The sequence below is a fragment of the Papaver somniferum genome, chromosome 7 (assembly GCF_003573695.1).
Source record: "Papaver somniferum cultivar HN1 chromosome 7, ASM357369v1, whole genome shotgun sequence".
NCBI lineage: Eukaryota > Viridiplantae > Streptophyta > Magnoliopsida > Ranunculales > Papaveraceae > Papaver > Papaver somniferum.
The window spans coordinates 177,679,905-177,695,158 of NC_039364.1; the positions used below are offsets into that span (position 1 = coordinate 177,679,905).

General features: G+C 35.2%; 2 protein-coding genes across 2 annotated transcripts; one reads left to right on the plus strand and one right to left on the minus strand.

The window, feature by feature from the left end:
- Positions 1 to 6,980: 6,980 nt before the first annotated feature.
- Positions 6,981 to 10,350, minus strand: LOC113295588. Its single transcript, XM_026543919.1, has 5 exons — positions 9,613 to 10,350; positions 8,623 to 9,456; positions 8,465 to 8,526; positions 8,004 to 8,346; positions 6,981 to 7,481 (listed from the first exon to the last, which is right to left on the minus strand). Exons 1-5 carry the CDS (start codon positions 10,348 to 10,350, stop codon positions 6,981 to 6,983), a joined length of 2,478 nt encoding a protein of 825 aa, XP_026399704.1.
- Positions 10,351 to 11,115: 765 nt separating this feature from the next.
- On the plus strand, positions 11,116 to 12,228 carry LOC113295589. Its single transcript, XM_026543921.1, has 2 exons — positions 11,116 to 11,381; positions 11,451 to 12,228. Exons 1-2 carry the CDS (start codon positions 11,116 to 11,118, stop codon positions 12,226 to 12,228), a joined length of 1,044 nt encoding a protein of 347 aa, XP_026399706.1.
- Positions 12,229 to 15,254: the final 3,026 nt, after the last annotated feature.

A 15,254-nucleotide genomic window follows, 5' to 3' on the forward strand; every position in this document is an offset into this window, starting at 1 on the left:
TCATTCTTCTTCTATTGTGAAATTTGCCTTCCTTCATATTTTCTTGAATCAACGTACATAGAAATGCAATTTTTACTAGACGTATTGCCTTAGAACATATTAATTGTAATCATAATACATTTTTCAGACTTTTTCTATTAAATATGAGTTTATCTAGTTTACCATTTAGTCTCAGAAATCAATTTCCAACGCATAACAAAGTGTAACTTTTTTGAGTTAACGTATATAAAATTCAACATTTTTATGAACTATTTCTTTCTGTGTTGGCTTTGCCTTTCTATTTGATTCAAGATAGATGAAATTTGTTAGAATTTGGATTAGTTTTCCTTGCTCTTTTGTCCTTCTTCTATTGTGAAATTTGACTACCTTCATATATTCTTGAATCAACATGCATAGAAATGCAATTTTTACTAGACGTACTGCTTTAGAACAAATTAATTGTGATTACAATAAATTTTTCAAACTTTTTCTGTTAAAGATGAGTTTATCTAGTTTTCAATTTAGTCTCAGAAATCAACTTCCGAATTATAACGAAGTGTGTAGATTTTTTTGAGTTAACATATAAAAAATCAACATTTTTATGAACTCTTTATTTTTGTATTGGCTTTGTCTTTCAGTTTGATTCAAATAGATGAAATTTGTTAGAATTTGGATTAGTTATGGCTGGTCTTTCATTTTTCTTCTATTGTGAAATTTGACTTCCTTCATATTTTCTTGAACCAACGTACATTGAAATGCAATTTTTACTAGACGTAATGCCTTAGAACATATTATTTGTGATTACACTACATTTTTCAATCTTTTTCTGTTAAAGATGAGTTTATCTATTTTACAATTTAGTCTCAGAAATCAATTTCGGACTTATAACGAAGTGTGTAGACTTTTTTGAGTTAACGTATATAAAATTCAACATTTTTATGAACTCTTTCTTTTTCTGTGATGGTTTTGTCTTTCTATTTGATTCAAGATAGATGAAATTTGTTAGGATTTGGATTAGCTCTTCTTGGTCTTTCATCCTTCTTCTATTGTGAAATTTTCCTAATTTCGTATTCTCTTGAATCAACGTACATAGAAATGCAATTTTTACTAGAGGTATCGACTTAGAACATATTATTTGTGATCACAATACATTTTTCAAACTTTTTATGTGAAAGATGAGTTTATCTAGTTTAAAATTTAGTCTCAGAAATCAATTTCCGACTTATAACGAAGTGTGTAGACTTTTTTGAGTTAACGTATATAAAATTCAACATTTTTATGAACTCTTTCTTTTTGTGTTGGCTTTGTCTTTCTATTTGATTCAAGATAGATGAAATTTTTTAGTATTTGGATTAGTTTAGCATGGTATTTCATCCTTCTTCTATTGTGAAATTTTCCTTCCTTCATATTTTCTTGAATCAACGTGCATAGAAATGCAATTTTTATTAGACGTATTGCCTTAGAACATATTAATTGTAATCGCAATACATTTTTCAAACTTTTTCTATTAAAGATGAGTTTATCTAGTTTACCATTTAGTCTAAGAAATCAATTTCCGATTTATAACAAAGTGTGTTGACTTTTTTGAGTTAACGTATATAAAATTCAAAATTTTTATGAACTCTTTCTTTTTGTGTTGGCTTTGCCTTTCTATTTGATTCAAGATAGATGAAATTTGTTAGGATTTGGATTAGTTTTGCTTGCTCTTTCGTCCTTCTTCTATTGTGAAATTTGACGTCCTTCATATATTCTTGAATCAACATACATAGAAATGGAATTTTTACTAGACGTACTGCTTTAGAATATATTAATTGTGATTACTATACATTTTTCGAACTTTTTCTGTTGAAGATGAGTTTATCTAGTTTACAATATAGTCTCAGAAATCAACTTCCGACTTATAACGAAGTGTGTAGACTTTTTTGAGTTAACGTATAAAAAATCAACATTTTTATGAACTCTTTATTTTTGTATTGGCTTTGTCTTTCAATTCGATTCAAATAGAAGAAATTTGTTAGAATTTGGTTGTTTTTTTTTGATAAGTCAAAAAATTGTATTAAAGAAAAGAGTTATTTACAAGATAGTACATGAGAAAAGAGGTCACAGCAACCCCAAAAACTCAAAATACTATTTCAATCGAAAATAGGAAACATATGGGAACTCAATTGAGTTTAACAAATCAAGACGACCAACAAAAGTGAGTCTCACTCCATTATCTAATAAGCAACCAGTCTTCGCCATCTTGTCAGCTGCGAAATTAGTTTCACGGTACGTGTGCACAAAATTTATAGAATCAAACATGCCCTTTACATCATACCATCTCTGTCTAGCAAACCAAGGAATAGAATCCCCTTCCAAAGCTGTTATGACACTTGATGAATCAGTCCGCACTAGAACATCCCGGTATCCCCATTGAATTGCCCATTCTAAACCAATCAGAATGCTATACAACTCCGCCATATAATTGGAAATAATTCCAAGACCAACACACATCGCCCCAACCACTTCACAAGTAGAATTTCTCGCCACCACACCAGCTCCCGCCACCCCTGGATTGCCTCTAGAGGCACCGTCACAGCACAGCAAGAGCTGATTGTGCATAGGAGGTTGCCAAAAACACTCAACAGGCTCTAACATCTTCACCCTACGACATTTAACTCTGAAAAAATTCAGAATCTAAAGATCTTCTACCTTGTTGAACATATATCCTGTCATTCTAGCCGAATACTCATGAATGAGGTTAAACACAAGTTTTTTGAAGAAATTCCAGCAAGGCTTCTTCTTTTCATAGACCATCTTATTCCTTTGGTTCTGACTGGTCTTTCATCCTTCTTTTATTGTGAAATTTGACTTCCTTCATATTTTCTTTAATCAACGTACATAGAAATGCAATTATTACTAGACGAAATGCCTTAGAACATATTATTTGTGATTACAATAAATTTTTCCAACTTTTTCTGTTAAAGATGAGTTTATCTAGCTTACAATTTAGTTTCAGAAATCAATTTCAGACTTATAACGAAGTCTGTAGACTTTTTTAAGTTAAACGTATATAAAATTCAACATTTTCATGAACTCTTTCTTTTTGTGTTGGCTTTGTCTTTCTATTTGATTCAAGATAGATGAAATTTGTTAGGATTTGGATTAGTTCTTCTTGGTCTTTCATCCTTATTGTATTGTGAAATTTTCCTTCCTTTATATTTTCTTGAATCAACTTACATAGAAATGCAATTTTTACTAGACGTAATGCTTTAGAACATACTATTTGTAATTACAATACATTTTTCAAACTTTTTCTGTTAAAGATGAGTTTATCTAGTTTACGATTTAGTCTCAGAAATTAATTTCTTCAAGGATTTGGATGTCGGACCTCAAAGGAAATTTCACTGTTAGCTCAGCTAGAGAGTTAATTCGTCAGAAATATAACATGTTTGCAGGCGCGAATCTTTTATGGAGGAAGGAAGTTCACCCTACCTTAGCTACCCAGAACTGGAAAATTCTTCGTGGTGCTTGCGCTACTTACGACATTATCCAAAATAGGTTTAAGATTCAACTTGTCAACTGTTGCAGCCTGTGTGGTGTGGCAGATGAAACGCTTGAGCATGTTCTATTCCATTGCACCTTTGCTGGCTAGGCGTGGAATTGGATTGCTGATATCTTTGATTTAATTCATAATGCTAACCTTGTAGTGTCTTGCAAAGCAGCTAAAGGGAGGAGCACAATGATACGTGACCTGTGGCTTATTGCTAATCTCGTCATAATATCAGAACTGTGGGCTGTGCGTAATAAGCCTGTGTTTCAACGTTAACAACCAAACTGGAGTATTTTCTTCAAGCGTGTGTTGAAATTGATCCAAGAATTTGTTGTTCGGCTCAAAGGCTTCATGCGAAACAATACTGAAGATGTAATAATTTTTGATTATTTACGTGTTAATCATAGAAGGGTGAAATTTCTTCAACCAACTGAATGTTTTTGGGAACCTCCAGAGGAGAATGAGATTCAACTTTCTGTGATGGGGCGGCGAGAGGGAATCCTGGTGTTGCGGGAGATGGTGTGGTGGCAAGAAATGCGCGTTGTTTAGTTCTTGGTGTTATGTCTATAGGCCTGGGAGTTACAACTAATTATTTGGCAGAATTTCATGGTATTTTGTTGGGTATGGAATGGGATGTAAGATGGGGAGTTAGGTGAATATGCATTCGGTCTGATTCTTATAGTGTTATTGAAGCTTTTAAGAGCACCAATATTCCTTGGTTTGCTAAGCAAAGGTGGGTAGTAGTTTGTAGAAACTATGATACAATAAGGTTTATTCATACCTATAGGGAGGCGAACTTCTCTGCGGATGCTATGGCTAAACGGGGATGTCTTCTCAATGAGGAGGAAGGTTTACATTATGATGGAAGACCTGATTTTTTGACTTCAGTTGAATATCCAAATGTTGCTTATTATAGATTCAAATACTTTACAAGTTTTTGGGGTTGTTGTGACCTCTTTTCTTGTGAACTCTTCTTTGTAAATTTGTTATCCATTAATAAATTTTTTTGACTTATCAAAAAAAAACTCAGAAATCAATTTCTGACTTATAACGAAGGGTGTAGACTTTTTTGAGTTAATGTATATAAAATTCAACATTTTTATGAACTCTTTCTTTTTGTGTTGGCTTTGCCTTTCTATTTGATTAAGATAGATGAAATTTGTTAGGATTTGGATTAGTTCGGCTTGGTCTTTCGTCCTTCTTCTATTGTGAAATTTGACTTCCTTCATATATTCTTGAATCAACGTACATAGAAATGCAATATTTACTAGAGGTATTTCCTTATAACTTATTAATTGTAATTATAATATATTTTTCAAACTTTTTGTGTTTAAGATGAGTTTATTTAGTTTACAATTTAGTCTCATAAATCAATTTCCGACTTATAACGAAGTGTGTAGACTTTTTTGAGTTAACGTATATTAAATTCAACATTTTTATGAACTCTTTCTTTTTGTGTTGGCTTTGTCTTTCTATTTGATTCAAGATAGGTGATTTTTTTTTGATAAGTCAAAAATTTGTATTAATAGATACTTCAAGATAGGTGAAATTTGTTAAGATTTGGATTAGTTCGTATTGGTCTTTCATCCTTCTTCTATTGTGAAATTTTCCTTCCTTCATATTTTCTTGAATCGACATACACAGAAAGGCAATTTTTACTAGACGTATTATCCTTAGAACATATTATTTGTGATTACAATACATTTTTTAAACTTTTTCTGTTAAAGATGAGTTTATCTAGTTTACAATTTAGTCTCTGAAACCAATTTCCGACTTATAACGAAGTGTGTAGACTTTTTTGAGTTAACGTATAAAAAATTCAACATTTTTATGAACTCTTTCTTTTTGTGTTGGCTTTCTCTTTCTATTTGATTCAAGATAGATGAAATTTGTTAGGATTTGGATTAGTTCTGCTTGGTCTTTCATCCTTCTTCTATTGTGAAATTTGATTTCCTTCATATTTTCTTGAAACAACGTACATAGAAATGCAATTTTTACTAGACGTATTTCCTTAGAACATATTAATTGTAATTACAATACATTTTTCAAACTTTTTCTCTTAAAGATGAGTTTATCTAGTTTACCATTTAGTCTAAGAAATCAATTTCCGACTTATAACGAAGTGTGTAGACTTTTTTGAGTTAACGTATATAACATGGGTTATTTAACGTTTGGTACTCAGTAAACGTCTAACACCTAGCTTTGGTACCCAACATTTGAAATATTAAGGGTTGGCACCTAAAACAAACAGTTGACCGTTAAAATTTTCGTTTGACCAATTTCAATTTATTTTTTAAATTATTTATTAAAAAAATATTGTAACTTAGAAATTTATACCTATTGAAAACCCTACTTTTTCTACCTCGTCTCTTTCAACGAGCACCTCTGTCTCTGTGTGGGCGACTTTCTGCCGGTGAACAAACCATGAGAGATGTATGTTATTACCAATTATCTATTCTTAATCTTCATTCAGTAGAGTTTGCCATTGATGCAATGAATCAAATGCGACATAAACAAGCTTCAAATGGTGACAGTGAAAAGCCATACCCAAATTCACATTAGTCTTACTTAATTTGAAAACCCCATTCATGAGTTATGAATCCAATCCAATTAACAAAAAAAATTAAACCTTTCATCAAATCTCTACTCAAATATAAATGAAAACCAACACCAAAAAAGCTTTCACATTGAAATCAAAATTGATTACTAAAAATCTAATTACCTCCAAGAGCAACATAACAAGAGTGAGTTGGATTTATCTAAAATGAAAATGAAACATCCTCTCCGTCACAAACATATCACTACACATATCAAATATCAACATCTTCTGCAACAATTATTGTTTCTTATCAACTAGAGCAACCAATTTAACAATAACAATTCCTTAAAAAAATAAAAAAATCATTCAAAGAACACTAATCCGAAAACGCCTAAACTAGTTTCATTCAACACCCAATGTCTCTGATATTACATCATATTCTTCATTTAATCAAGATTAGTATCAGTACAAGAAACCCATCACTCATTAAGATGAAAATCCTCTAAGGCACTTGAGAACAGGCGGCAAGGACTTCAACTCCCTAGTAGATAAAATCGATTGAATCCATAGGCGGTGGTTCATGAAAAAAGTAGAAACCAGGTTCCAATTGGTATCTCCGACACTACAACGACTGCTGTTGCAGACCGAGTAAGAGGGGAAGAAGATATATTTCTGTTGTCGGGGTAATTTCATAAAATGGAATAATATTTTAATTCAAATCAGGAAAACCAAATTAAAGCATGGTCAAACGTTGACATTAACGGTCAACGGCAGGTGTAGGTACCAACCCTTAATATTTCAAATATCAGGTACCAAGGCTGGGTGTTGAATTATTTTTTTTTGTTAAGTCCAAAAATTGTATTGATGAATAGCAAATATGTACAGAGAGCTTACAAGAAAAGAGGTCAAAAGATCCCAAAAACTTACAAACTACTTAAATCTGAAATAGGAAACATCTGGATATTCTAGGGAATTAAGAAAATAAGGTCTCTCATCATAGTTCAACCCTTCCCCATTCCTAAGAAGACACCCTCTTTTTGCCATACAATCAGCTGTAAAATTTGCTTCACGGTAGGTATGCACAAACCGAATTGAATCATAACTCTCTTGAATCCTTTTCCATCTCTGTCTAGCAAACCAGGGTACATTTGAAGTCGTGAAAGCCATAACCGCACTGACTGAATCAGAACGGACCAAAACTCTTCGGACATTCCACTTCAAAGCCCATTCTAAACCAATAATTATGCCATAAAGTTCCGCCAAGTAGTTATTCGTTCTTCCCAGGCCAATACTCGTTGCTCCAATAAAATTACAATCATGATCCCGCACTACTACACCTGCACCCGCAACTCCAGGGTTCCCCTTTGCATCCCCGTCACAACACAATAAGATTTCATCCCTATCTGGAGGCGACCAAAAACATTCAATTGGCTGTTTTTGTTTCATTTGCCTGTGTCTTACACGGAAAAAATTGAGCACTTCCAAATTTGTTGTAGAGTTGTGCATAAAGCTCTTCAAACGGACTGAGTAATCGTGTACCAAGTGAAAAACACGTTGCTTGAGAAAATGGAGGCTAACTGATTTGTTATGAAAATAGGAAAAATTCCTTGACTGAGAAAGTTCAGAACGGATCACTAAATTTGTTAACATCCACAGTTCTTTGATAATCTTACTTCTAACTTTAGCTGACTTGTAGGAAGTAACAATATCAAAATGAGGCCTAAGGTTAAAAATACCTGAAATCCATTCCCAGATTCTTGTCGCATAAGAACAGGTCCATAAAATGTGCTCTAGTGATTCCTCATCAGATTTGCACAAGTAGCACTTGTTTGCTAACTCAAATTTACACCTGCTCTTGAATTTGTCTTAAGTTGCGCAAGATGCTCTAGAAATTTTCCAGTTATGGGCAGCTAGTTTGGGGTGAATAGATTTCCTTCACAGAAGCCCATATACCTCTAAAACTGCGAACTTTTTCCTTATGAGTTGTTTCGCTGAAGAAACTGGGATGATACCATCCAGTCCCGTCATCCAAACCCTGCAATCTGTTCCACCTTGTAGAACTGGCAAGTTATGAATGTCAAATACATCTCGGACCAAATTATGTGCGTGAATACCCTGCAACTGCCAATTGTTATTAACAAGAACATCACAAACCATGGCAGTGCCATCAAGATCATTTTCACCAAGCATGTCAGCAATGCTTGCATAACCATACCAAACATCGAAGTATAGTGAAGTAGTTCTACCATCACCAAGCAGGACCTTGGTATTTCTGTCCAGAATAGTATGCACAAGCCTGACGCCAGAAAGAATTGAAGAGTTTACGCCATACTGTTTAATTCTGCCAGCACGAGTAGTATGCTTAGCCCATAAAAAGCGAGCCCACTTTTTTTGTAGAAGAACGTATATTCCACCAGAATTTCATTAGAAGCGCTCTATTTGTAACAGCCATTCTAGTAATTCCCAAACCACCTTCCTTCATAGGGCAACAAATTTTGTCGTAGCCCACAACAAATTTTCTTGCAGTATCAGCATCTCCGGACCAAAGGAAATTTCATATAGCCCTTTCCACCTGCTGAATGAACTTCTGAGGCCACTTATAAACAGCCATGTTGTGAATGGCACAACTAGAAATCACGGAATTAATAAGAATAACCCGATCTTGAAAAGAGAGCATTTTTCCTTTCCAAACAGAGAGTTTCTTTTTAATCTTATCAACTACATTGCTAATGTGACGATATTTTACAGCTCCAGGCATAATTTGAACTCCCAAATACCTGTCCGAGAAGGTAGAGACTTCCATACCAAGCAAATCAGTGATATTTCTACAACGACTCAAGGTTCCACCACCATAATAAACCTTACTCTTTTGACGAAAAACCGTTTGGCCCAAGGCCGTTTGATATTTCCCAAGCAACTCAAGGAGATTATGCAAACTCCTCAGGTTGCTTTTGCAAAAAATCATTATGTCGTCAGCAAAAAAGAGATGAGTAGGATAAATACCTTTTTTCGAAAGCATGGGAGTCATTTTATTCTCAAGAAATAGTTTCGTAAGATTTCTACTTAGAACATCTTCAATCAACACAAAAATAAGAGGGGACAAAGGATCATCTTGACGCAAACCTCTATTAGTTTTGAAAAAACCCTCCGGACTACCATTGAGAATGATAGAAATACGAGCTGAGCTAAGCAACGAATATATCCAAGAACACCATTGTTGGGAAAAACCATACCTACGAAACACATTTAAGACAAAAGACCATCTAACAGTGTCAAAAGCTTGAGTAATATCCAGCTTTAGACCCACATTGCCACCTTTACGCTTAGTTTTCAGATCATTCACCATCTCCGATGCCACACTAATGTTCTCATGAATATTTCTTCCCTTCATAAAAGCAACTTGTTCCTATGAAACCAGCTTATCAAGAACACTACGAAGTCTCGTAGCAAGGATCTTAGTAAAAATTTTAAGGAAAAAATTACTAAGACCAATAGGCCGAAAATTATGGAGAGTATTAGCACCCCTTAACTTGGCCAATAAAATCAGAAGACTAGAATTTACCCCATTAGGAATCCTTTGGTGTTTCCAACAATAAGTAATAGCATTATAAAGGTCTTTTTGTATCACGTCCCAACAATGTCTATAAAAGCAACCGGAGAAACCATCAGGTCCAGGGGCACTATCAGCATCAAGATCATAAACATCGGCCTTTATTTCATCATAAGTAGGAATCGTATCCATTCTATGGCTTTCCTCCGTAAAAATACTGTCATGCTCATAATGAAATAATTGCTCATCAATTGGCAGTTCTACCCCATTAAATTTAGACTCAAAATAAGACACCGTGTAATCTCTAATCTGGTCACAATTAGAGATAACATTCCCATCATCATCCACCAATTCTGAAATCATATTGCTGCTCCTTAGAGTATGAATATTGGCATGAAAAAAAGAGGTATTACTTGCACCCTCCTTAAGCCATTTATTTCGTGATTTTTGCTTCAACATAATGGATTGACGCATACGGATTTCCTGAAGTGTAACCGAAGCCTCCTTAGCAAAATTCAGCTTCGTTATGTCTTCCGGGTCCTCATCAGAAATTCGAAGAGCAACTTCCATAGTTAATTTAGCATGTTTGAGTCTAGCATTAACATTACCAAAGAACCTAAAATTCCACTCCTTCATGGAAGCCTTTAATCTCTTAAGCTTGTACGGATAAATATAATCAGGAGAACCCGAAACAGGAGCATTCCAACTCTCCATAACCGTACTCATGAAATCCGGATGAGTAAACCACATTTTTTGCACTCTAAAAGGTGCTCTTTTAGGTCTTGAAATCAAAAAAGGATAGCCTATAAGAGTAGAATAGTCAGAAACTTCACGAGGAAGAGCTTTACACCGCCAATTCTCAAACTTCGTAAGCCTTTTTTTTTTTTTGATAAGTCAAAAATTTGTATTAATAGATAACAAAATTTACAAGAAATAGTTTACAAAAAAAGAGGTTACAGCAACCCCAAAAACTTGAAACTATTTGAACCGAAAATAAGCAAAATTAGGATGTTCAACAGAAGTTAAGAAAGGTGGTTTCCCATTGTAGTGTACTCCCACTTCATTACTCAATAAACAACCCCGCTTTGCTATTGCATTAGCTGAAAAATTCACCTCTCTAAAAGTGTAAATGAAACATATAGACGTATAGTGTATACAAATCATAATCCATCTATTCCTTGCAAACCAAGGAATTGAGTCATTCTTGAAAGCTTCAACAACTCCCATAGAATCAGACCGTATACAAAAGTGGGCTAATTTCTTCAACCAAAAGTGGCGTGCTCGGCAAATTTTGGGAGGAGGCTAATTTCTAAAGGTTATTCTTCATTTATTATTAATAATTCTGCTAATTCTGGTATTGCAAATCTTTGGGTTTGTTATAAGGATGGGCTTCATGTTTCTGTAGTTAATTCTAGTAAACAAGATATTACAATTGCGATTGATGGTGTGTATATCTCTTTTGTCCATGCTAGCTACATTCAAACTACTAGGCGCAGGCTTTGGCACCAACTAGTTATGCAAGATTCAATTACACCTTGGCTGGTCATAGGTGATTTTAATTGTATTTTGCGTTTGAATGAGAATAAAGGTGGCTTGGAAATAAGATCGTCTGTCATTGATGATTTCAGTGATTGGATGGATGACAATAATCTTTTTGAATCGGATTCCTTGGGCAGCAAATTCACTTGGTGTAATAGGCAATCTGGTACTAGTCGTATTATTAGTAAGTTGGATCGTGCAATTATTAATGCGGCTTGGCTTGCTAAATTTGAGAATTGGCGGTGTAAAGCTCTTCCTAGGGAAGTTTCCGACCATTCTACTCTTCTTGGTTATCCTTTTTCTGTTCCTAGGCCTTGTAGAGCTCCTTTTCGTGTTCAAAAGATATGGTTTTTACATGGGGATTTTCTTCAGATGGTCAATGAGAGTTGGACTTTGTCTGTTCATGGTTCTCCTGATTTTATTTTCCCTTATAAATTGAAGCGGCTGAAGATTGCAATGAAGGATTGGAATCTGAGGATTTTCGGTAATGTGAATTCTCGTTTGAAGCAAGACCAACTTCGTTTTGAGACAGCAGCCCTTATTACAGATGAGGATCCTAGTAATATTGCTAATCTAAATGCAACGAAGGATGCTATGAAAACTTTATGTGATACTCGTTTGCAACAGTTAACTATGCTCAAGCAAAAGTCTAGGAACAAATGGTTGGTGGAGGGTTCAAGTAATTCCAGTTTCTTTCATAGTAGTATTAGAATTAGAAAAAGTTCTAATACTATTTCGGAACTTGTTGATTTGAATGGGACTTGTTTGACAAATTATGAGCAGCTTCGTAATCATGTAGTTCAGTTCTATGAAGATAAGTTCAATGGCCAAGATCCGGTGATAGAAGGTGATTTATTTGATTTTGAGCATGCTTCAATTTCTGTTGAGGAGAGCAACGCCATGGATATGATTCCTTCCCCGGAAGAAATTAAGCAAGCTGTTTTTGATATGAGTGCGGATAGTGCCCCAGGGCCGGATGGTTTCTCTGGTTGTTTCTATCGTCATTGTTGGCATATTATTCATGATGATTTAACCAAGGCCGTTATTCATTGTTGGAATGCGGGTAGTATTCTAAATGGTGTTAACTGATCTTTTATCATCTTGCTGGCTAAGGTAAGGGGTGCTAATACTCTTTTATCATCTTGCTGGCTAAGGTAAGGGGTGCTAAGAATCGGGTCTTCTTTTGTTACTTCCCTTAGAGCTAAGTCTTGCGCAACTTGTAATGATGGCGACTCATTTTGCTCTTCAAGTAGCTTTATTTCTGGTTCCACACATTGTTTTGGTGGTACCTTCTGCGACTGTTGCAGGGTGTTTTCAAACCCTTCTAACAACTGTTGCAGATCGTTCTTTTCGGTTTTAGTGCACTCACAAGAGTTTGCACAAACCAATTCACCAGGTTCTTTGACAGCTTCTCGAACCGTGAGTAGACTAAACCTCTTATTAGTGTTGAGTAGACTAAACTTCTGATTAGTGTTTACTAAATGTTGCGCATCCAGAAGTTGTAGTTTTTTCTTTTCTTTAGAAGCTAGAATATGAAATCTTTTTCCTTTTTTTACCATCTTCCAAATATTTTCTGTTCGTAAGTACGTTGCATCTCTGTCCCATAGGTAAGGACTACCTAAAACAATGTGACACACATCTAATGGGACAACATCACATGTCACCTGATCCATGTATTTTCTGTTAATGGAGAATTTTAAAGTACATTGAGCCGTCACTTGCATTTTTGTTTCCTTCTTCAACCATCCTAACTGGTATGGCTTAGACTCTGGTGTTGTCTTCAAATCCAGTTTCTTCACAAGTTGCTCAGATATCAAATTTTGTTGTGATCTGCTATCAAGCAAAGTAAGGACCTGTGTCTTGTCGACTTGAGCATACACCCAAAATAGCTCTTCTTTAACAGATTCTGGTGTAGCTGGTTCTGGACCAATGACTTTTTCTGTTGTCGCAGTTACGACCCCTTTTCTTGTCATCATCAGAATTTTGTGATCAGGTTGAGGTGAACCGTCGATTACCTCATCTTCCTCTTCTTCGTTTTATTATTTATTGTAGATGGTTGTGGAAGTTTGCTTACGGTCTTTCTACCATGCTGGTTTCAACTCCGGATGCAATTTCCAACATCCTTCCTTCGAGTGTCGATCAGTTTTGCAGTTTGCACAGTATTGGTTTGTTTTGTTTGAAATAACATGATATGTCCTCCCCTCTTTATGAGTAGTGTTCACAATCTCTCATTCGTTTCATGATTTCCTTTCTTCATAGGGTTGACTCTTCATCTCGATATACATAGCTTTCTTGCAAGCATCGTGAATGTCTGTTACTCCAAATAACGCAAGTTATGTCCGTATAGCAAAAGGTAATCCCCCTTTATACTTCTCAAGGGTTTCTGGATCTCCCAGGTTCACATTCAATGCTATAGCTTGCTTGCGGAATTCAGTAGTGTATTCTTGCACGTTTCGCACTTTCACTTGTCGCAAGAACTGCCATTGTTCGCGCAGTCGTTCTTTATAACCAATAGGATAGAACAGATTTCAGATAGCAGTTGCAAACTGCTGCCATGTTGTCACTGGAGTATATAAACCTGATGTATATGTCTCCCACCAAATAAGAGCATGACCATCAAGTCTAAGTCTAGCAAAACTTACCCTTTGCTCCTCGGTAAATCCTGTGGTGCTGAAATATACTTCCAAAGACTTGAGCCATCCATCCAACTTCTCTGTATTCAAATCCCCGTTGTATGCTGGGATTTCAATTCTTGCCTCTACTTTGAATGGTGAATTATCTATGAACTCTGGATGTTCTTCCAAATCTTTTGATTCTAAACCATCTTTTGATTTGGAATATGTAGCTCCTAATCCTTTTAGGATCTCTTTTATATCTTCGATATCAGACTTCAAGGTTTTCATATCTTCCTCCAATTTCTCCATAATGTTTCCTTGCAGATTCGATGATGATAACGTGGCTGATGTTCTTTTTCTTCTATCAATATCAGGATCTAATGGGAATACCTCGTTACCCTTGGATCTAAGCCCTTCCATTCATCGCCGGAAACATTGCTTAATTACCTTCTAGCTCTAGATACCACTGATCAGTTTTTGACCCTGATATGTTATAGATATTGAAACAGCTAACACAAGAATAAAACACAAGTAATTTGCAATAGAATGTTCTGATTTTATTGTTATAGCGAAGAACTTACAATGTTTACCTCTTAGGTTAATTTTCTACCCTAGGTATTGCTTCTTCTTCTTGCTTGTTTCCTGCTAGTAATTCCTCTAGTTTTCTGCCGTGTCCTCTACAAGCACTCTAGATGCCTATTTATAGGTTTAGGAATACGCTAAAACTAGTAATACAAAAATTAGGAAAAACTCTCCTATTTTTGTAACCTTTTAGAAATAAAAGTCTACTGTTCCTTATAATAATAGAACTCTACTTCTAGAATTACTTGGAAAGCAATTCAGTGACGTTTTGGACCTAGGAATAGGGTATTCTAATGGTCCTATACCTAAAAACAGATCATTCACCCTAAAAAGTAGTTTAGATAGACATGGTTTTGTTCAAATCCATAGAAAATGATATAAAGATTGTCAAACTAAGAATATCAATAACAGAAAATCAAAGAAAACTAAACCTAGTTTTTTTCCCTGTATATGGCGTATCCTCCCAACTGACTCTGTTATTGTTTATATTGTTTATATAACAACTGTTGACTGAGACCTAAGAATACTAGCTGAAACCCAATCCAAGTGCAGGCCCCGACTTCAAATGCAGGCCATCAATAAAGTTCGGCCACTGTCAACCACATCTTGGTCTTTGTCCATCTAGGCACCAACTTCACCTGTTTGATTCCATTGCGGCATTTTCTCAAGCACCAGACTCATGTCTATATCACCAACTCCACTTTCCTGTCTTTCTAGGGACCACCCCCACTTTCCTCTCAACTCCTAAACTTGTGAATCTCATCAACAGTGGATGTAAACACACCCAAATATCCTCCAAAGATCCAGACTTACTCCTCTCAAACAAACACCCCTTCATATACACTTCTCCGTTTTCCCGATTAACTCCAGCCATCTCCAAATTCAGTTCACGTCAAACCCAAAACTCCATTCATGTTG